Source organism: Protobothrops mucrosquamatus, unplaced genomic scaffold, assembly GCF_001527695.2.
Source record: "Protobothrops mucrosquamatus isolate PMUCROS unplaced genomic scaffold, P.Mucros_1.0 scaffold916, whole genome shotgun sequence".
Classification (NCBI taxonomy): domain Eukaryota; kingdom Metazoa; phylum Chordata; class Lepidosauria; order Squamata; family Viperidae; genus Protobothrops; species Protobothrops mucrosquamatus.
Window position 1 is genome coordinate 161,801 of NW_015387167.1, and position 22,923 is coordinate 184,723.

The window sequence follows — 22,923 nt, forward strand, 5'->3', positions numbered from 1 at the left end:
TTCTACATTTAGGCAAGAAAAACCAAATGTATAGGTATAGTATAGGGGGTACCTTGCTCAATAGTAGTAACTGTGAGAGGGATCTCGGAGTCCTAGTGGACAATCACTTAAATATGAACCAGCAGTGTGCTGCAGCTGCCAAAAAAGCCAACACAGTGCTAGGCTGCATTAACAGAGGGATAGAGTCAAGATCACGCAAAGTATTAATACCACTCTACAATGCCTTGGTAAGGCCACACTTGGAATACTGCATCCAGTTTTGGTCATCACGATGTAAAAAAGATGTTGAAACTCTAGAAAGAGTACAGAGAAGAGCAACAAAGATAATTAGGGGACTGGAGGCTAAAACATATAAGGAACGGTTGCTGGAATTGGGTATGTCGAGTTTAATGAAGAGAAGGATGAGGGGGGACATGATAGCAGTGTTCCAATATCTCTGGGGCTGCCACAAAGAAGAGGGAGTCAAGCTATTTTCCAAAGCACCTGAAGGCAGGATAAGAAGCAATGGATGGAAACAAATCAAGGAGAGAAGCAACCCAGAACTAAGGAGAAACTTCCTGACAGTTAGAACAATTAACCAGTGGAACAACCTGCCTCCAGAAGCGGTGAATGCTCCAACACTGGAAGTTTTTAAGAAGAGACTGGACAGCCATTTGTCCGAAATGGTATAGGGTTTCCTGCCTGAGCAGGGGGTTGGACTAGATGACCTCCAAGATTCCTTCCAACTTTATTATTATTATTATTATTATTATTATTATTATTATTATTATTATTATTATTATTATTATTATTATTACTACTACTACTACTACTACTACTACTATTATTATTATTACTATTATTACTATTACTGTTATTATTATTAAAAATGATTTGATGCGACCTTAACTTGAAAGCATTATTTCATTATCAATTTTAACCTGATTATATAGGTATATACATAGAAAAGGATGGAGAAATACATGCATGAATGCATCAATGCCTATATCCCAAACCCTGGAAGAGGTTTATTATATATATCCATCTTTTACGTCCTAGGTCTTCAGACTGAGCAAAACAAAGAAACCAGAAAGCTTTTATATTAGAAAAACCAAGAATTTAAATCCATCAATAGTAGTTGAGTCACTGAGAATTTGCCTCCTTATCATCGGAAACAGCAACCACCACTCATGGACATACATTCTCAGACTACATCTGTTGAAGATTGGACAGACAAAAAAAATTTGGGGGAAAGGATTCTATAGGGGCAGCTTTGTGACTACTCTCTATGGATAGCTACCTACATTGGGATTTACTATTTATTTACTAATATGTCCTTCCTGCCAGCCTTCTAATAAGAGGGAAGAGAGAATGGGATTTATAGAGGAATTATTATCTGAACTACACGATATGAGATCAAATATGGAATTATGCAGAAATACTTTCAGGATCCTATGGAATGTGATTTCCCTCCCTCCTAGAGATTAGATTGGCCTCAATCCCATTGGCCTCTCACAAGGCCTTGAAAACCTGGCTGTGTCCCAAGCATGGGGATTGGAGTATCAGTTAAAGTTGTTGAGGAAGTTGTACTGTTTGCTGTTCTATCTCAGCTACCACTCAGCAAAAGTCCATTTATTTTGCTGTTTATGTGTTGTTTTTAATTATTGTTAGCTGCCCAGAGTCACTTTGTTGGGCAGCTAAATGGGCAGCTACTATAATGTAATAATAATAAAAAAAATCAGTTGAAGGTTTCTATTTGAGAGCCTGTCTTCTGATCAAAGAATAATTCCCATCAGAGTCTTACACTGGAGGACCTCCAGATTTACACAGAATCAAACTTTCATCAGAGCTATGAAACTAGCTGGGGAATTCTGGGAGTTGAAGTTCACACATCTTAAGAGTTGCCAAGGTTCTAATTCTTTGATGCAAGAGAGATGGTGCTACCATTTGCCTGTAATGTGGGAATATATAAATGTTTCATCCTTGCGAACTACCATTTCCATTCTCATCCTCTGAGAATTCCATTACATATGCCTTAGTGTTTGAGAAAACAATCCAAGTCAAAAATGACCATAATTGTATCAAGTAGCTCCTTATTGATGGTCAAATAGATATTTCCATCAAAGAGTTGAGAATGTGGCCTTTCTACTCCTTTGTCCTTGTGGTGCAGTGGTTAGAATGCAGTACTGCATGCTACTTCTGCTGACTGCCAGCTGACAGTAGTTTGGCAGTTCGAGTCTCACCAGACTCAAGGTTGACTCAGCCTTCCATCCTTCCGAGTCGGTAAAATGAGGACCCAGATTGTTGGGGGCAATATGCTGACTCTGTAAACCGCTTAGAGAGGGCTGTAAAGCACTGTGAAGTGGTATATAAGTCTAAGTGCTATTGCTATTGTCATATTTCTCTTCAGGGCTAGCTAGGTATTAAAATCATAATGTTCACTTAGATAGACTTTACAAATGGTTATCCAAATTATTTTGTTTTATAGTACAGGTAGTCTTCGATTTACGACCACAGTTGAGGCAAACATTTTTGTTGCTAAGTAAGAGATTTGTTAAGTGAATTTTGCCCCATTTTATGACCTTTCTTCCCAGATTCATTAAGTGAATCAGTGCAGTTGTTAAGTTAGTGTGATCACATGACCCCAGGACACTGCAACTGTCATAAATATGAGTCAATTTCCAAGCATATTAATTTTGATCTCATGACTATGGGGATGCCTCAATGGTCGTAAGTGTGGAAAACGGTCATAAGTCACTTTTTTTCAAATTGTAATTTCAAACGGCCACTAAATGAATTGTTGTAAGTCAAGGACCACCTGTAATGAGATTATTCTGTGTTTCTTTTTTTTTTCTTTTTCTTTTGCTGGAGTGGTGGTGAGGTAGAACAATTTTAATCTCCTTTTAAAATGCAAAAGAGAATGCTACTATCCTGAGTGACCCCTATTCCTTTGCAGGAATTTTAAGATTACTGTTTCAGTTGGCAGAAAAGGAAGTAAATTACAAATGCTTTTATTTAATTTTCATTCCACAGGTGGCCATGTTTTTTTCTCCACACTGCTACTGCCACCAAAGCTGCCCTATAGGCTGATTGATGATTCCATTCCAACCGCTGACATGACAACATATGTCTAGCCCCAAGGAGAGAACTCATCAAAACGAGTCAAAGTCTGGGAAGCTGCACAGGCTGTTCCACACCCTTACCCATTCTTTGCTTTCTTATGCTGAAGCTCCAAAGAATTGCAGCACTTGAATGTGTTCACATTGTAAGCCTGCTTTGATCGTCAATGGGGAAAGAGTATACGTGGCCATTTTAAAAGAATATAACAGGACTTTCTGGGAATCAAAACACTCTCTTTACCTGATAGAAGCATGAATTCCCCATCTACCCCCCCCCAAATTAAGAGTGAGAAGGAGAGATTCATCTTACCGTCACTAAATAGAAGCTATTGTAAGCAAAGAAATCAGCAGGGCATGGAAATGATTTGCACATATTGCTTATGAAAAGCATAGAGGTTTGGGGGAGATAATAGAGTGTCTGGTGAATTTAGCCTTTTTCTTTCATTCTTTCTTGGTCCAATTCCCTTCTTCTCATCTCATCTTTATCCTCGTTTGATTTCCTCCTTTCTCTTTCTTTCTCGCTCCCCCTTCTCTCCCCCCCCCCATGCAGCTACTCCTTCTCCTCTCCTTCTCATTTCATTTGCTTTTGCTTTTCATCATTTTTTGCAGGGAGAAAGGAATGGTGTGTTTGTGTGTCTGAGAGAAAACGGTTTCTCTATCTGTGGTGAAAGAGAAGGGCTGGAGCTGGCAGATAAAGAATCAATGTTATAAATGGAGTACATTATTTTATTAGCAATTAATTCCAATTAGTAACAAATTCAATAACATAAATTTATTCTGCTTTTTTTCCTGGTTTGCTCTTTTTTGCAGTGTAGCTTCTGTCCGACATATACTCAGGATATAGGAATATAAATATGAGAATAGATATAAGGGTATAAGTCTATCTTTAGGATTGGCTTCAGATGGGGATGACAAGGTAAAGATGTCTTTTGCCTATATTCTATTTTTTTATTTACTCTTCCTTTGAGGAGACGAAATTACCTTATATAGAAAGCATAACGCACACATCCATGTTTCATTGCACATTAAGTTCTAGTTGTCTGACAGCTCAGACTATATAAGCAATAAAATATGATTTAAAATAACAGACTGAAATAGGGGGAGACAAATTGCCTCTGCCTACATAACTAAACTCTATATGTCAAAGACAAACCAATGCTTGTGATGAGGAAGTTTCAAGAGGAGAATAAAGAAACTTGGAAAATGGATAAAAAATATTTAGAAGAACTGGCATATTATAATTATAAGAAGGGTTAAGACAAGGTTTGGAGTGAGAAAGAATTGATGGCATACAAGAAGAAATCTTCCTCTCTCTAACATATTTTCTGATGATGTTGCACTGATGATGTTACATAGTTTGGTAAAGAAACGTCTGTAAGAAAACCACCAAGTCCAGAGAGCACTAAGGACCTACATACTCTTTTCTGCACATTTCTGCTTGTTGTATCAATCTAGCAAACAGCAGAAGAAACAGTAAGGCTCTCTCAAGAGTCAAGCCTCTGATCTGGGAAGCATAGAGAAAATGTTCTCTGTCAGTTCCTTTCTCTTTGTCTTCTCTGCTTCTCTCCCAATCTGGTTTTGTACATATGGAAAATCAAACCTAAAGTAGTGGAGCTAAGCTATGACTTTCTCAGCTCTTAATACACACTGTAGCATTCCCAAAGCTTCTGGGAGGTTTGAATTCAGTTTTAGTTGTCGATGATGGGGAAATCCTGTTTCACACGGGAGAACCATGTAATGCCTTGAAGCAGCCCAATTTGACCTGAAATTTCTGCTGTGTTGCTTTTCTTCCTCTTGAAGAGAGAAACAAAGAAGCTGGTCCCCAGCTGTTTTCCTTTTTTCGCCTTCTGTCTGATGTGTCTGCTCTTGATGGCAGTTTGAAGAAGAATCGCACCATGTTCCATTGTGTCTTTGTCTTTTCATTAGTGCAACAATGTCAGCGAGAGACTTTTGGCATCACCATTTACCTCTACAAAGTCTTTTGCGTGACCCACAGAGCAAAAACATAATACTAGCCACTTTAACGTGCTCAAAATAAATGTATTAAAGGGATTGTTTTGAAGTTCTACTGTACCAGTCACCTGTATATTTGTTCCCTTAACATGTTCTCAGCAGCCTGGTGTTATGAAAAGTGGTAAACATTTGTTCTGCAGGCCTTATTTTCCCCTAGTTCATCTACCAACTCAGCTTAGAAAGAAGTCCGATAACAAAACCAAAGTTTATTTGAGCTATTGACTAACGAAAATTGGTAACCAAGAATCACTATTTTATGTTGCGATTAAAAAGGACTAACTCTTCAGCTGGAATGCTAAAAAGGAGTTTTGTGGTCACATGCTGAATAGCTTACCAGGATGATTGGTGTAGCCCCTTATCTGTCTCTCTCCTGTGCCCACCCACCACTCCACAGCTTGCCTCTGTCTTTCATACGCATTCTACTTAGCCTTTTCATTCCTCACTTTTCTTCCTATTGGCCTTCTTGATATACGGAGGACATCCAAGAACTTGGGAGGTTCAAGTTGTGTGAGCACTTTCAGTCTGGAACAGTAAAACCTATGAAGCAGCTTTTTGATCCCTGGAAAAAGGAACTAAGAGAAGGGAGGGCTTCTGACTTCTACCTGTCTCAGGGAAAACTCCTCTCTTCAGTTTCATGCACCAAGCTCTGAAAAAGGAATGAAAAACCTAAGGAACCCGATGTAATAGATGACCAGGTGGAGCCCGAGGGAAGGATCAAGTGCATCATCAATCTCAAATCCCTTTGCACCCACAAAAGATCTAAGTCCAGCCCACCTTGAATTCCATTGGCTCTTATCTACCACCAATTTGCTCTAACCATTAATAGTTCAGATTCTTACAGATGGTATATAACATGCAGATAGCAGACTGCTTCAGTTTGGCAAGATTCTGTCTGAAGGTATGCAACAATAAAGAACTTGAAAGAATCAACACATGTCTTTCTTTTTGAGTCTGACGGTTACTTCCAGAGTCTATATGGTCACCTATTTCAAATACTGATCCTAGGCAATTCACAACACTTCATAAAAACATTGCATTTTTCCTCTGAAGCTTCAAGATATTTTGATACCAATCCTTGAACAGTTTGCATTATTCTGCAGGCTCTGCAATTTCTCTGGAGAGAGCTATCTGTCCCTCCCTCTTATAATCCCAAGGCAGTTATAAATTTCTGGTTCCTTTTCCTTTTCCTATAAAAGCAATTAATTTCCGGGAATGGTAGTATTTTGTATGCAGCCAGCCATTTTGAGCTTTGCAAAGTCTTGTGAGGCAAATCAAATTCAAATTAACTGATGAAACAGTACATGAGTTTATCAAGATAACATTACGTTTTATGCAGCAATATTTATCTAACATGCCCTGTTAATAGAGACAAACGTCTGGTGTACATATTGAACACTGTGTCAAAGAAACAACATAAAACATTCCCTCTGTTTTCTGCCTGTCATCAGTGTTTTGCTCAGATTCAGCAAGTGGCTTTTAAGATGTAAGGTCATAGTTTCACAATATGCTAGTGATGAGAAGACATCATAAATGAAATCAGTTGGATTCACCTATCAGTAGTTATCAATACTAAAACATTTTTTGAAAGGATTCATTAATATTTGATAGTGGAAATTATTTCTTTTTTAAAAAAAAAATGTAGGAAATGAAAGGACTCATAATTATCTTTGGAGGTATTTTTGAGGCAGGGATTTAAACATAACTAATGTACAATGAAATAGAAGACTTCACTATCTTAACTGTTATTAATGTTGTGTCACTGATGGTGCTTCAATGTCTTAGAGATAGTTTATTTCAATTGTTCAATATTTGAGGGAAATGTTTCATACTATTACAGTATTTGAAGTATTTATTTCTAGAATCTTTGTACATTTACAAATATTTTTATTTTGTTATTAATGTATTCTGCTTTAACTCTAAAAAGTTAAAGGCAGTGTGTGAGACATCGCTCTTCATATTTACCCTTACAATAACGACGTTGTTAGGCTGGGAGTGTGACAACTGATGGACTACTTGAACTTAGCTCCATCTGGCCCCAGTCATATCACCACCCCACAGGAGCTAATAGCTAAAATCTCCATGAAAATATATTTTGCTGAAAATTCAAAACAAAATTTTGCATTTCCAAAGTTCCAGTCACCCATTCAAGACTGGCCTTCACCTGGATGAAACAATACCAGATTCAGTCAGAACAAAACAAAATCCAGAACAGTTTTGGATGTTCCAGTGCTAGAAAACCATGAGATTACAAACAAGCTGCAAAAATTTGTTTGACTACTAGAGGGCAACAATGGTTGCATTAAATTCTGAGTCTTTCCGCCCATCCATTTAGTGACCAAACAAACTTTTATAGCCCAGATCTGTTAGCTTTAACACTAATCGTCGAATTAAAGCAACAATTTACCCCAAGGATATAAGTATTCAAGCTGAATGGCTCTGTTTTTGATTCCTCACACAAGACAAAACCCATTCCATTGAATATCTCACCTGGAGTAAGAGGTCATTCTGACAGGAAATGTTAAATCAACTCTAGTCAGTCCATTAAAGGGTTAGTTTTCTTTTTTTTAAAGTTTCATAATAAGTCTCTTCTTCTAATTCTATGTTGTCTATACCTGCACTTAACTTCGCAGACAGTCAGAAGACAGACTATCTCCTTCCACCCTAGTATTTAAATATTCCAGAAATGTGGAGTGGGGGGCAGAAGGAGCTGTTGTCCAGAAAAGATAACCCCACCCTGGAAAGTAGAAATGATCCCTCCCAATCAGCAGCTTTCATTTACCTCCATGGCACACAAAACAAAAGAATAATCATGAGTCGTGTACACACCCATGCTCAGCAAAACAATTCTTTTTATACTTAAAGAGAAATTGCATCAAACACATTTGTGCACATCTTTGCTGCAAAAGGCAAAACTGATTTCCTTGCCAAAAAAAAAAAAAAAAAGGACACTATCAACAGAATCCAGTAACTTTCTGCTGGGTACTGTCCGCAAAACATGTTTGTGAAAGTGCTTTTTACATCAGAGCTCTGTAGAAGTACAGAGCAAATTTTTGGCAAATCCTCTTCAAACGGTCCGTATCAGAACACATAAATGCTCACCCAGATGGTTTTTAAATTTGCTTCACAGAAGTTCTAAAATATTTCATTACTTCAAATGTGAAGGAAGCATTTTCTTCCTTAAAAGCAGCTTGCAGTAAAACTACAATATTTGGATAGTGTATTAAGGTTGCAGTTTCACCATGGAGGTTTTTCTTCTACCAGGGGTAGGTAGTCTGTCAAAGAACTATAATTCCCATCATCCCACTGCTGTGTGGGAATAATCCAAACGTAATGCAACACATCTAGAGAATACCAAGTTGAGGAAATCAGTTTTTTCACACTATATCATGCCAAAATAAAATGTACAATGTAGTCATCTGGCATCATTACATTTTAGTTTTTAAATAACATGTTAAACCTTCATCATTTAGAACCATATTGTTCAGAGCAATTTTAACGACTGAGACACATTTCATTAAAGGGCAACCACACTCTAGTTATGAACAACTAACCTTCCTCTGATAGCTTGTCTTTATCATTGCCAAGAGATTAGTTTTTCAACAAGGAGGGAAATTGTTTATGGCTTCAGTTATCCATGGACTGAAGACCTGTCATCCCTTCAGGGTAGATTAGATTAGGAATCCAATATCATCTAGTACAACTTTTTTTGTAAAGCCATAGTAACAAATCTTGCAATAATGTTTCCTTCTCCTTCCCTTTATCTTCATAAGAACTAGGGAGGGGCTTTTCTGAGACATTTTCTCAGATTACATTCCTATCCTGAACAGAGGTGCTTTTTATCTGAAGGTTGTCTTGAGAGTGGGTCTTACTCAAGGTCATTCCCGCTCTTCTGTACATCACCCAATGTTACAAGTTGCCCTCAGAAATACATCATGCACGGAAAGTTGCAATGAAAAATAGTTAACAAATATCTGATAGATCCTTGGTGCTCTGTGACCTTGGTTGTTTTCTTGTAGACATTTCATTACCCAAACTAGGTAACATCATCAGTGCTAGTAAGGAATGGGATTTGTGTTCAATTTATATTCTAGTGCAGACATGTCAAACACAAGGCCCAGGGGCCGTGGCCGGCCCTCTATGTGGTTCCGTACGGTCCGGGGACCTGCTCTGGAAACAGCGAAGGTCCGGTCTGCCGCACCTCAGCCCGGCCCAGGCTGACTGGGAATGATCTACAACCTTTTGTAGATCATTTGCGTCCATCAAAACCAGAACATGCTCAGACTTAGATCCACGGGGCAGCTCCGCCCTGCCCCCTGGGTGCGTGTGCAAGTGGAATCTGGCATCCCTGCTGGCTGTCTTGCCCTGCAGGCTGACTTCACCCAGGACACCGGCACTGGCCATATCCTGTGTGCACACCCGGTGGGCAGGACAGAGGTAGCAGGGCAGTTCCTTGCTGGTTCCAGGGCTGCCCTGTGGATCTAAGGCTGCATACATGAACACATAAAATTTGTCTTATAGTTATACTATTCTTTCTGACTTAAGAAAGGTTGATCATTGCTCCTTGTATTTCTAGATCTATACATGAGTGTATTGCCTAAATAGGAGTATTAGCAATGTATAAATGTCTTTTAATGTTTCACTGTTCCACGGTGTATAGCACTTGATGGTAGCTCTCACTGAACAAAGAACCTCACTTCAGAATAATAACGTAAGATATATGACCCAATAGTATATCTGCTTTCTTGGATTGCTTTGTTATATTCAAGCTCTTAATAACAACTTAGAGCTCCTAAATTTGAGAAATCAAATAAGACCTTCAAACCTTGAGCACTGTAAGTTGAAGATATCAAATTCATTCTTTATAGCTTATTCACAACTTCCAAAACATACATAGACATCTAAAATCTCAATTGTTAGACTGCAAAAAAAGATTGTTAGATTGCTAAAGACAGTCAGGAAGAACTGAGAGAGATGCCTGGAGCGAGAAGAGTAAAAAAAATATGAATAATGCTTAAAATCATTTTACCTGAAGGCCTTCTATGGCTAATCGAAGCATACTTGGTGTCAGTTTAGAAGCCTGTTTGAAAGTGAAATTGCTCCAGTCTATAATCAAAATAAATCCATTTACTTGAAGTTCTGGGTCCTCAATCATGGCTTCTAATGAAAGAAGTATGGCACGTAAAATATCCACCAGTGTGTATCTGTCAACAAATAAAAGCAAAGATGGCCTTAAGATAACCAATAATGTTCAGATGACAGAAGATAAGCCATTATTTTGTTATTATTCGGCAACATTTCAAGATTTCAAGTGGTAAAGATTTCATGAAATATGATTACCATAGCTATTTAAGTACACACATATAAGCCTTCTTTAAGTTTAATAGAGTTAAGATTGGGAAAGTTAAACAGCAGCTATTCAGATAAGACCATATCATAATAATAATAATTGTTCCAGATAGTCTAGCTCTAATATCATCCGAGCAACTCAATACCTCTTTCTTTCAAACTGCATTACATTTTGTTCAATAAACAGAATCAATATCCACCCAGAATAACACGGAATTTAGAACTAACAAGTCTGTGGAGAAGGTTGATGGAGAGGATTAGATAAATTATGAGAATGTCTTTGGGAAAAACCATAATACAAACAGAATATTTTGCATTGAACATGACCGGAATGAAACATGGATGAAATTCTCAACCAAGTTATATGACTAAGTGCAACTCTGCTTTATTTTTTTCCCTTGAAATCTGATTTCTTCTCTCCTTTGTCTTTTTGTTACCTTCAGCATCACTGAACATGCTAATGCAAAAACCTGTGGAGTCTCCAAAATGTGACAAACTACATTTTCAGTGGTTGTATGAATCAGCCTTTGAATAATTAGCTCAGTCATTGCTAGGAGGAAGAGGGGGAGAGAGAAAGTGTTCTTAAACAATAAACAAGATTTTTCTATGCATTGAAAAAAGTAATCCACATCAGAATTTGTCATAAAGGAATTGCAAGATCAGTTACAGTAAGCTAGATAGAAGGAAGGAGCAGAAATTTGGGGAAAAAAGCACATTTATTTAGCGTATTGCAAGCCAACAGGAATTAGGTAAATGTTCTTAAAATATTTTCTACAGAGCTCAGTTCAGCTCTAATTAAAAATTGCTGAAATTTTAATTCATTTTATGTAGTTTTCAGATTCTAAAATCTAAAGAAATCTGATGTTTCCATTCTCACGTTTTAATATTCCATTCTTTCTTCATACGATATTACAGTTATTTCACAATATATCCCAGCTACCGTACTTATCCAGGTCCTTAAACCGAGCTTAATAAAGATTGTTGACAGTTCTACCCACCTGCAAAAATGTCAATCAGTTATTTATTTTAATTAGCAATCAGATTTATAATTCAGAAATATCATGTACCATGCCTAACAAAATACAAAGGAGAATATTGACAAGGAACCTATTAGGAAACTAACCAGTTTCACATCCTTAAAAACATTTTTTTACATTAGGGATGCTTTCCTTTACTAAGAAATAGGTTCAAGATTCTTTCATCTGCATTTCTCAACTACGTTTCAGCATGTTGAAAATAAGCATTCAGTGTTTTTCCATATCTGATCATATGAAAATGTTGCCATAAAGGTTCTCACTAGGTGGGCTCCACAAATTGCTAGATAAAACACAATGTTCATAGTTATAGAAGAGCTATATTCTGTTTTTGCCTCCTTCAGATCTGATCAGGGAAGTGGTAGCAGATATCCAGTGGTGAAGAGATAAAGTGGGAACCATGACTCTGCAGTAATATGTAGAAGATTAGTATTAACAATCAACAAAATTAATCTCTAAGTTAAACCCGGCTGACTTCAATGAAACTTAGCTTTCATAGAGCGTCTCCTGGGTCACATTGTAAACCCGATGGTGTATCACTAATGTCTAAAGAATAATCTAGGATTTGTGATTTATTCTACAGCGTCTAATGTCCCTATTTATGCGTACTGTTAGAAAACCTCTGTTTATGCCATTTCTAAAAGTCTTTATGCCTTAAGAAAACAGATACAATTACCCAACTGGAAATGTAGTAATAAGCAAAATGTTCCTCTTTCGGTTCCAAAATTCAAAGTGGATTTAAATGAAATTTCATACAATCAAAGGACAATCTTACAGACATTTGTTACAATAAGTCTTATTGAAAACAGCAGGAGTTACTCCAGAAAAGGCATGTAGAGAACTCTGTAACTATGCTATGAATTACTCATATTGATGGAGTATGAGGTTATGTCAATACAAATGGAAAAATGAGAACATTTAACAGATAGCGTTTGTTAGATTTCATAGTTAGGTTCAATTGCAGAAAAAGCTCCAAACTGGGATTAAACACAGAATCTAGATGGTTTAGAATGTCATTATCTTACTTCTTTAAATCAATCACCTTTAGTAGTGTTGGTGTTATTTAACTGTAATCTTGGGAATGGAGTAGCGAGTACTTATTTCCTATCAAGTCTCAGCCCAACCTACCTCACAGGATTGTTGTGGGGAAAATAGGAGGCAGGAGCATTCCTGCTTTCAGCAGCAAGAGGAAAGGAGAACTTTATGGATTTGCACCATGAGTCTGAATGGTGTGCTCATCTACAACTTTAGGCACACAGAAGCCCCTTTCATACTTCTCACTGAACTCCTGGAGTGTGGAGAAATGGGGCTAAAGACAGTGATCCTTATTATTATTCTTCATTGAACTTATTATTCATCTTATCAGTGAATGAAATCTTTACATGGAGGGCATAAAACAGCAAGGCTTTTGAGTTAGATACTGATCCCACTAAACCAGGGGTAGGCAACCTTGGCTCTTTTATGACTCGTGGACTTCAACTCCCAGAATTCCTGAGTCAGCCATGCTGGCTCAGGAATTCTGGGAGTTGAAGTCCACGAGTCATAAAAGAGCCAAGGTTGCCTACCCCTGCACTAAACCATATACAGTCTATTCCTGTGCCAACTTTTCCATAGAACTTTTAACTGAAGTTGAAGAGGTTAGAAAACGAGTGAAAGAAATTATCCTGAGTAGCACTCTTCAAAAATAGCATCAGGGCTACAGCTACCCATCAGCCGAACCATTTATCTCAATTAACTTAAGTTATCCTCTCTATGTTCTATCTACTGTATATAGATGTAGATAGCTGACAGCCAACATGGTATGGTGGTTAAAGCGATACAGTAGGAGCAAGGGAGACCAGTTTCTAGTCTTCCCTTAAACATTGAAGTCAGCTGAGTGACTTTGGGCCAATTGTTCCTCCTCCGTCCCTAAATCAGTGTCACTCTCTGCAACAAACCAACTGATAAACAAAATTTCTTGTCGCACCATGCATTGATAGTTTTGCTATAAGAACTAAGCAAACATAGCACAAACAAGCATAGACCTTTCCAACCATGTGGGACAAGTGGTTAAGAGAAACCTCTAGATGTATCACATCTCAGGGTTTTGCAATAGGGCTGTGTGAAGAAGGTGTGTTCTATCTCAGGCACTTAGGCACTTAGCACTGCAGAAACAACATTCATCTGACCCCATGAGAAAACTCAAGAAAGGGCTATTCTGCCCGAACTGCCTGCCTTGCTTAGGAATATTCCGACAGTCCAAACGATGGGATTGCTCAAACCTGCTAGTTAGAGGAAGAATGTAATGATAACCTTATAGAGGTTTAGATTAGAGCAAAGCATCTCTTCAAAGCTTTGCACACAGCACTGCCGTGTGACTATTATGCACATAAGTCTTGGTAAGTGAGGATTTCTACTTAGATTTCTTTAGAAGAAAATATATGTAGCTCAGTGTTGAACTATGGAGTTCTTGATGAGCTTGATTGTTTCCTTGCAGATATTTTATTACCTGACTACGCAATATCATCTGCGCTGATGATGTTCCCTCATTGGGTTATGAAAACATTTCCAAGCAAACAACAAAGCTCAGAAAGCAACAAGGACTTCTCTAAGATTTTTGTTTAGCCTAGAAGATTCCCTGCTATGCTTTTTGAGCATAGAGATGTATTGATGAGAGAAACGGAATCTGTTGAATTCTATTCCTTGTGTCATTTTTATAGATTTCCATGATAAGGGTCCATTTTTTTTCCACCACTCAACATGAATTTTAAATGTTTAGCACGAGGACATGTTCTGCAATTTTTGTATGTATGTATGAGAGATATACAAAATTCTACAAAATCTATTTTCCACTTAATTGGAATAGGAATTTGCTAATTGGACTTATTCAAATGAGAAGCTGTTAGTGGCAGCGGTAGATTGTCTATATCGTGGTTCTTATTCCTTTTACAATCAACTGTTACTTTAATATAATTATGACCCAACAGATAATTATGCATGCATAATAAATTTACAGACAAGCACATTTCTTTTATCTTACACATGAAAAGTCTGGGAAAAGTTAACTGATGGAATCGAAACATCTGAGCTATCCTAACTTATGCAGAAAAAAGGAGGGAGTTATGTCAGTGCAAGCAGGTAAGATAAGAGGCAAAGCTCTAACATATATAGACCAGACCTCTTCTTTGAAAATGCATTACTAAAGCATATCCATCCACAGCAAAGGAGACGTTCCAGAAGAATAAGCCAACATGATACATTCTCTGATTTAACCCATCTAATATTCCAAAACAGATATAGGATCAGCATGAGGAAGAAATCTAAATGCTGTAGAAATCAGACTAATGTTGGCAGGACTACAGGTCTAATGACATTGCTTGGAGTTGATAGTTCAGTTCCCTGCTATGAGCTTTTTGTTTATTTGTTTTGTTTTTGGTTTTTTCCTGTTTTTAATCCTTTAATCCTTTTTCTTGATCCTGACTAAACTATGTTTTAGCAGACTGTTTTAGTGGGAATGCATCAGTGGTGGGATTCAAATATGTGAACAACTGGTTCTCTGTGTGGATGCCGCTTCTGGAAGTCCATTCTGGGCCTGGGCAACACAAAATTAGCTACCGGTTCTGCTGAACTGGTGCAAACTGGCTGAATCCCACCATTGGAATGTATCAATATATTTTAAGATAGTTACAGTTGCAATGTGTACATCATTGGAAAATATGAAAGACCAGGCCAGGGATAGATCATAATGGATGATCCATGTGGTCACTTAGGGTCAACACCAACTTGATGGCACTTAATCAGTTTTAAGATACTTCATTGGCAGACTCTATGCCTCTGAGACATGGTTCTTGTTTTTTTTAAGAAACTAGATCAAAAGTACAAAGTATTCTGGACCGTATAGCTCCATGTAACCTCGTGTAGCTCTATGTGGCCCTAACTGGGGAGCATGTGTCAGTGTGTTGGTAGTGGGTCAGTGGGAGGAGTTTCTAAAGGGCATTGGGAGACTTCCTGGACACAAGCCAGATTGGAATGTCTTTGTCTGAAAGAAGCATGGGCCATCAGATGTTACCCGATGAGCCTGTGCCGCTATAAAGATGGTATGGAAGAGAGCATCATTCTTTCACCTATAGGAATGGACAAAAGATGTATTTTCCAGAAGTAACAACCACAGCATGAATGCAAGTAATCTTTCTGATTAAAATATGTTTTTTTTTGTTATGAAATCATTTCTATTGAGTTTATCTATCTGATTTGATTTATAAGGCATTTTAAATCAAATCAATCTGGCTTGTGTCCAGGAACTGGACACATGCTCTCCAGTTAGGGCCACATAGAGCTACACGAGGTTACATAGAGCTATATGGTCCAGAATACAAAGGGAGTGCAACACTTGTGCAAACTACTAACATTCTGTCAGCAATGGTTTCTTGCCCTTTATACAATCATATTCCCAATCATATTCCAATCATATTACATTGAGCAAAATGATTACATTAGGAAAAGGTTCAATTCAACAGTTAATTTTATACCATGTGTTTTACCCTGTTACCGTGTAGGAATTGCAGCGTCTGAAGTTGAGCATCACTCTGGGTAATTAATTCTGATTCCAACTTCAGTGGAGCTCAGAGGAGGTGGAACCCTATTTTTGAACTCATACACTATTCGGGTCACCCAGTGGCCATGCTATGCTGATATAAAATAAGGCATAGTCAAAAGAAAAGAACAACTGTTCTATAAAGAAGCATCTGGATTGTGTGCAGATACAGTAGAACAAATTTTAATATGAGCAGTGTAAACACTATAAGATCAGAACGTCCTAGTTTCAAATCACTACTCCAGTCATAGCCACACCCACTGGACCTTGGTATTTTCACTAGAATGATGAAACTTTCTTCACTGGATATGAGGCCAAGGGGTGTCAGAATTATGAAAGCAACATCATGGCCTTGTGCCATAAGCTCTGCCCCTACTGTCTGTGCATGTGACATCACAATACAGTCCAAAAAGGGCAGGTTATCTCACTGCATCATTCAAATTTTCCTTGCTTCTCTGTCCAATATTGAAACCCCTAAGTGTGGCATTTGTTTTCTTTCAGTCTTCCAAGACTGTATCTATTGTAGGTACTCCAGGCAATCCTTTCAGGTAATGACTTTTTTTTATAAGAAAGACAGCATATGGTTTGTTAGTTACTGCATTTAATTTATTATGATTGTATTGACCTCTCAGAAGAAAGAAACAAGCCATTGTGGCTCACAAATACCCAATTAACTCAATCACTCTGGGTTGCTGTGTTCCTTGATGGGGAGCTAGTGGGAAAACATGATATTTACCATTTCATTTCAAGTAGGAAGCTACCTTGAGCTATCCTCAAGTGCTTACCCACTTCAAGAGACTATTGTAAAAGATAAAAGAGGAGAACCATGTCTACTGCCTTGAACTCCTTCAAGGAACTGTCAATGAAAATAAAATAAAATATATCAATAAGAAGTGAGAATAGGATGGCATAAAAGTCTTCTTCATGAATCAGAACTCTTTAACTCAATATTGGACAGATCTTAGGCTTTATAACATTCACAAAAGACATCATGTTACTAGGATAAACTGGAGGGACATTAAAATTAATAGAAATTTTGTCAAAGCAGGTTTGAACATATCACTTTCCTGTTTCATAGATAAGTTCTTTTATATTAATATTACTGCTTCTGGTAAAGAAACGGATGCTGAATCTGCCAAGAAAGAAGAAACATAAATTTGCCTTTAAATTTTATAGGTGTTGCTAAACCTTGGGAAACCTAGTTCATTTGGAAAAGTAGAAAACAGCAACATGGGTAACAACATTGCCAAAATATTATTTCTCTTGCATTATTCTTGCCTCAGTGGCCGAGGCCTAAACTGGGGTGCCTGGAAGCTATGGCGACCTGGATAGGGAACCAGAGACTTCAGCAGAACCCTGGTAAGATGGAGTGGCTGTGGATGAGGAGCCCTCTGCATCTGGGAGTTTATCATCTTTGGTCTTAGATGGGATTGCACTACACAGACAGACCTGATGCATAATCTCGGGGTCCTCCTGTACTCACAGCTCTTGCTTGAAGAGCAGATGGCAATTGTGGCTTGGGGGGCCTTTGCTCAACTGCATGTTGTGCATCCGTTATGGCCCTTCCTCAATAAAGAGGCCCTTTGCTCTGTCATTCACACCCTGGTTAATTCCTGTCTGGAATACTGCAATGTGCTCTACATGGGTCTACCCTTGAAAAGTATCTGGAGACTTTAGTTGATACAGATCAGGACCACATCAGCAATGTTGGGCTTCCCAAGGATGGTGCATGTAACACCTCTGCTGTGAAAGCTGCATTGGGTGCCAGTTTGCTTCCAGATCCAATTCAAGATGTTGGTTAGGGCCTTTAAAGCCCTACAGGCCAGATTACCTAACAAGTCATCTTTGGCCCATTACTTTGGCTCATCCCACTCAGTTAGGCAAGGAAGGTATGCTGCAGATCCCACCGATTTAAAAATTTCAAGAATGGCCTTCTCTGCCATTGCCCCTGCCCTTTGGAACATTCTTCCCCCAGAGGCGAGGTGCCCCCCCCCTCTCTTGGCCTTTTGGAAATGCTTGAAGAGCTACTTCTGCCAACTTGCTTGGGAATGACAGAGGAACACCCAACCTTTGGGGCTGGTTAGTGCTCTGAAGTCATTCCTTTGCCTTTTAATTATTTTATTCTTATTTTTAACTATTTTTAACATGTTTATATATAGTTTTTTAAAAATATTTTTGAGTATTTATTCACCACCCAGAGTCACTCTATGAAGGAGATGGGCAGCTCTAAGTATGATATATAAATAACTAATCCAAAAATGAACTTCTCAGAGGTACACAACTGGCACCAGCATTACAACCTTAAATTACAATTAGGTTTCGAGTGTGTCCATTGCCTTAGTTGGCTTGCCAACTTTATCCTTGGTTGTCTTTTAATTTGCCATTGCCATTGTGGGTTTTTTTGTACTTGTACTTTAGTTTCAATATTTTGTTATTGTTGTTGTTGTCTATTAGCCTGGAATCAGTTGGACCTAAGATAAGTTAGAAAGATTTTGAATAAATAAATAGGTTGGCAAACCAGGTCAGGGGACAAATTGCTAATTGCATTAGCACCTTCTGTTCAGGGTCCAAGAAAGAGTAATTGAGAATGAACTTCTGATTAGTCACTGATGAGAAACAAATCTCCCCCCCCCCTTGATGGGGAGCTAGTGGGAAAACATGATATTTACCATTTCATTTCAAGTAGCAAGCTACCTTGAGCCATTCATTGTTTTCACCATTCATTGTTTCCATTCATTGTTTTCACCATTATCTTGTAATCGAAGCTCTATTGCAGGGGTCTTCAAACTTGGCCCTTTTATGACTTGTGGACTTCAACTCCCAGAATTCCTCAGCCAGCATGCCTGGCTGAAGAATTCTGGGAGTTGAAGTCCACAAGTCATAAAAGGGCCAAGTTTGAAGACCGCTGCTCTATAGGCACACCTAATCTCTGCACATTGTTTTTTTTCCCATCACAGAATTTCAAGTTTGGGAAGAACTTTTTAAAAATTAATCTAGCTCCTTCCGCTGAATTGAAAAAACAATTTCACTCCTGCACATTAGAATCAAAGTTTCTAATGAGCAGGAGCCAATATAAGAATAAAGATTCTTATGTCATTCCTATCATAAGTTTGGAATGGAATATCACTTAGGTCAAAAGGGGATTTGAACCCATTATGATGACATCAAACATATAGACTGCAGCACCATGGTAGATTCAGATGAGCAACTTAGCCTATCCCACCTTCCCCCCATGAGTTAAAATCTTTACCTGCTTTGGTCCCAGTTGGCAGCAAATAGCACCAGGATCTTCCTGCCATAATGATCAAGGTTGGCCAACCCTCCAGGGAAGCCATCCTTGAGTGCTTGCTTGATGCCTGGATCAGTGGCTTTGAAGCTCTTGAACATATCAAGGTTCTGCTGACGATACTCAAAGTATTGGGCCAACAAGCGAAACGCTTCAAAATGCTGGAACTTTCTGGCCCTCAGGAAGCGAAGAATAAAGGCATCATCTGTGCGAAGAAAGCCAATGTCGGGTCGGGTGATCACCATGTCCCGAACTTCCTGGATGTCTTGGTGCAGAGTGTCTGGGTTCTCATTCAGTTCCAATCGGGCCTTCTCCAGGGTCTCTGGAGACAGGCCTGCCTGCAAATGAGTCATTGTGCCACTTGGTCCGATAGTGGTTCTTTTTGCACAGAAGAAGGGGTGGAACCTCCAAACTGCCACAAAGCTTGAAATTCAGTCTCTTGGTTTTGATTTATGAAACCCTCCCTTCCATTTCTAGTATCCGACAAGTTAGGTAATTCTTTGCTACCAATCTCTCCAACACTAAAGCCTAATATAGTTCAATTAATATATGCACCTCAATTCCAATCTGCCCTTTCCATCTCCCAATTAACTACACAGACACACACAATGCTGTTGCTCTGCTCTCCTTTCTGAACCCCAAATCCCAGCCTTCAAACACCTGTCCACAGCTTGAAGCTTCAGGAAAACTATAACTCACGTTTAATTGAGCCCAATTATTCTCCTTCTGCAGCAATTGCCTGTTGATGACTAGAAATAATGGCTCTGACAGGGCCCAAGCAGAGAGAATGGGGCGTCCTCCTTCCCATTCAATAGTGATTTAAACAATTGGGCGAGGGGGAAAAAAAACAGCACTAAAATAAAATGCCTTGATCAGCAGATACAGATCAGCATTATGATGCCAGAGAGAACAAGGCCAAACAGCCGTACAGTGACTTTGCCGGGAGTGCAGAAGAGGTTGAGGTAATTAATTCCTCCACCATAGGCACACTCTAATATTTCCACCCACTTCTCCCTGCAAATTAGAGATCTTCACCTTGGCGCTGCTGAAATAGCTAAAGAACTGCAATTTCAATAAATACGATCTAATGCCAAGCTTTCAATAAAGGTGTTTTCCCTGCCTCCCTCCCTCTCTCTGAGCAATTCCTGTATAGCATTTAAAAACCAATGTGTGGTAGGGGTTCAAGAGGCATGTGCTGATCAGCTGGATAAGTTGGATTATTATTATTTTTTAATCAATTAGCTGCTGCTTCTGATACCCCCAAGCTTTTTAATCTCCGGAGCAGGGGATGTATTCCTCTACCGCGTCTTTCACTCCCCCTGCCCACTTACACAGTGACCTCATCTAGTACCAGCAAGGCTGCCGTCTGTCCCTCTCCGTCGCCTCTAGAAAAAAAAAGGGGGGGGAGAGAGAGCGGGGAGAGGCCGGGGGTGAAATCTGGGTCCTTTTCACTCACTGACGGAGCAGGTCTTTTCGCCTCGCAGGGATCCCAGCCATCCGCCGGAAGAAAGGCATTCAGAGACAAAAAGGAACAGCCAAGTAATGCCTACCAGCCAAGCAGCCAACAAACATACACCAGGCAATGCGGCACCTTCCGGCATCCATCAGCCAAGACAGCAACTCCTTTGGATGGGAGGCAGCGGCGGTCAGAAAGGAGCAGCCGATGAATCAAGGACGGGCCTGTGGGCTCAGGGCTCCCGTCTTCTCTCTCCCGTCCCCTCCCCTCTCCCCTCTTCTGCAATGGTTGTCCAGGCACCAGGGCGTGGAGGCGGCGTGTCCTCCTCGCCGGTCTCTTCGGGGGATGCAGAGCTACTGCCAGAGGAAAGGTGAAGCTGGGCGGCCGGCGGTAGCCAAGCGCTTCCCCGCTACCCGCCCGCCTTTGTGTTCCTGCAGGAGCGGCCGGTGACTTCTGCTGTGGCTCAGCCTGGTGATGGATGCGCCGCTTCCAGCAGGTCTACGTCAATCAAGGCTCCCTGGGCGGCTGCAGCCGCCGGGGCAAGTTACTTCAGATCAAATCCCCCGCCCGAGCCCCTCGCATTGTTGTTACCCAGCCCGATCTTTCCTCTCTGGCTCCAGAGGCTGGGTTTGTGGTGCGGGGAGGAGGACGCCTCGGCGGAACAGCGCGGGGGGGGGGGGAAGAGCAGTTTTCCAATAATAGCCCCCGAGTCCCACCACAGCTTGGCCTTCCACCGCATTGCTTTCTCCGGCACTTCTTCTTATTCGATCAGCGGAGCACTTGTATATCTATACCGTCAATCCATTCCCCAGAGTCACCCCAGATTCCTCCCCTCCCTCGCCCCCATCGACTCTCACCGCCCAGTCGCCCATTTGCTTGCGATGCCCCAACTGCGGGACATCTAGTTGCTCAAAGCTGTTTGGGGGCATTGGGTGAAGCGAGGCCTGGTCGAATAATCTTATCGGGGTGTTTCTAATAAGGAAAGCAAGTCTCCCTCCCCGCCCCCATTCAATACTGTGAAGTGGGCGGTATATTGTTCAAGCCCGTTCCAACCAGCAACACATGTGGAAATATTACAAGGGAAATTCTCATTGACAGCTTCTTGTTTGTAATCTTTCAGAAATGGTATCTGGGGCAAAGCCATACACTGCTACCATAAATTGAGCCAAATCTACTTCACCCTTGTCTCCTACTGTCTCCACTAGATACACATGTGATACACATGAAATTTACTCTTCACTCTCTCAGCTCATCCTACCTTACTGGCTTGTTGTGAGAAGAAGAAGAGGGAGCATTATGTAGGCTGCCTCAAACTCCTGAATGAAACACAGAATATACTAAGAAATAAATATTGTACATTCAAACACTGGGTTCAGTGACAAGATTAAGCAATGTGGGCTTATTTTGCATTGATCCTCACCTCCATCTAATTGCAGCACAAAGATGGTTTGCTCTTTCTAGATAGTACCCCAGTTCAGTTCAGGGTTTGACTGTGGCAAAGCCAGGAATAAAATGAAAAGGAAGAAATTTGAAGCCCCTCCCAAAGGTTGTTTAAATATCCTCTCAACCTCCCTATTTGCATAGCTGATTGTTGAAATACAGTATTAAAAGACAGTGGAAGATCTACAGAAGGATATTTGCATGCATTAAATATAAGGAATTAAACAAATATCCACATTCTCTGCCCATCCTTTCTTCATGCCCAGAGGAAAGGTTTTTAACCAAAGCTGATGCTGCTAGACTCCATTATATATTATGTATAGCCCTGCATCTTCTATCATATGCCTTTTAAACGTGTCTTTTTTGTTGTGCTTCTGTAATTTTAGATTCCTTTTTTAACCTCATTCTAAAGATGGTCTTTCACCATCCTTCCAATATTTCTTTAATATTCCCAAACTGATGCATGTTAGTTTACTTTCTATTTACCCTTACTTATGCACTTTCCTTCAGCAAGAAAAGATTAAAGAAATAGGAATGGAGACAGTGATAGCCCATATTTTAGCCAAACTAATGAGGTCTTGCTGAAAGCTACTTCTCGGGTATAGCATTAGCTCTCTCTTGTTGTAGAGAGAGATTTTTAGAAAGGGAATTTGACAGGAAGCTTCCAGATATATTGG

At 39.6% G+C, this 22,923-nt stretch overlaps 1 protein-coding gene across 1 annotated transcript in view; it reads right to left on the reverse strand.

Annotated features, from left to right (window-relative positions):
- CLVS2 (clavesin 2) overlaps positions 1-19,703 on the reverse strand; it is a 40,525-nt gene extending 20,822 nt beyond the window's left edge. Inside the window, exons 1-2 of the mRNA XM_015819411.1 lie at positions 19,315-19,703; positions 10,138-10,312 (exon numbers count right to left, since the gene is read on the reverse strand). Coding sequence (XP_015674897.1) covers positions 10,138-10,312; positions 19,315-19,703 — 564 coding nt within the window. The remainder of the gene's footprint in view (positions 1-10,137; positions 10,313-19,314) is intronic.
- Positions 19,704-22,923: the final 3,220 nt, after the last annotated feature.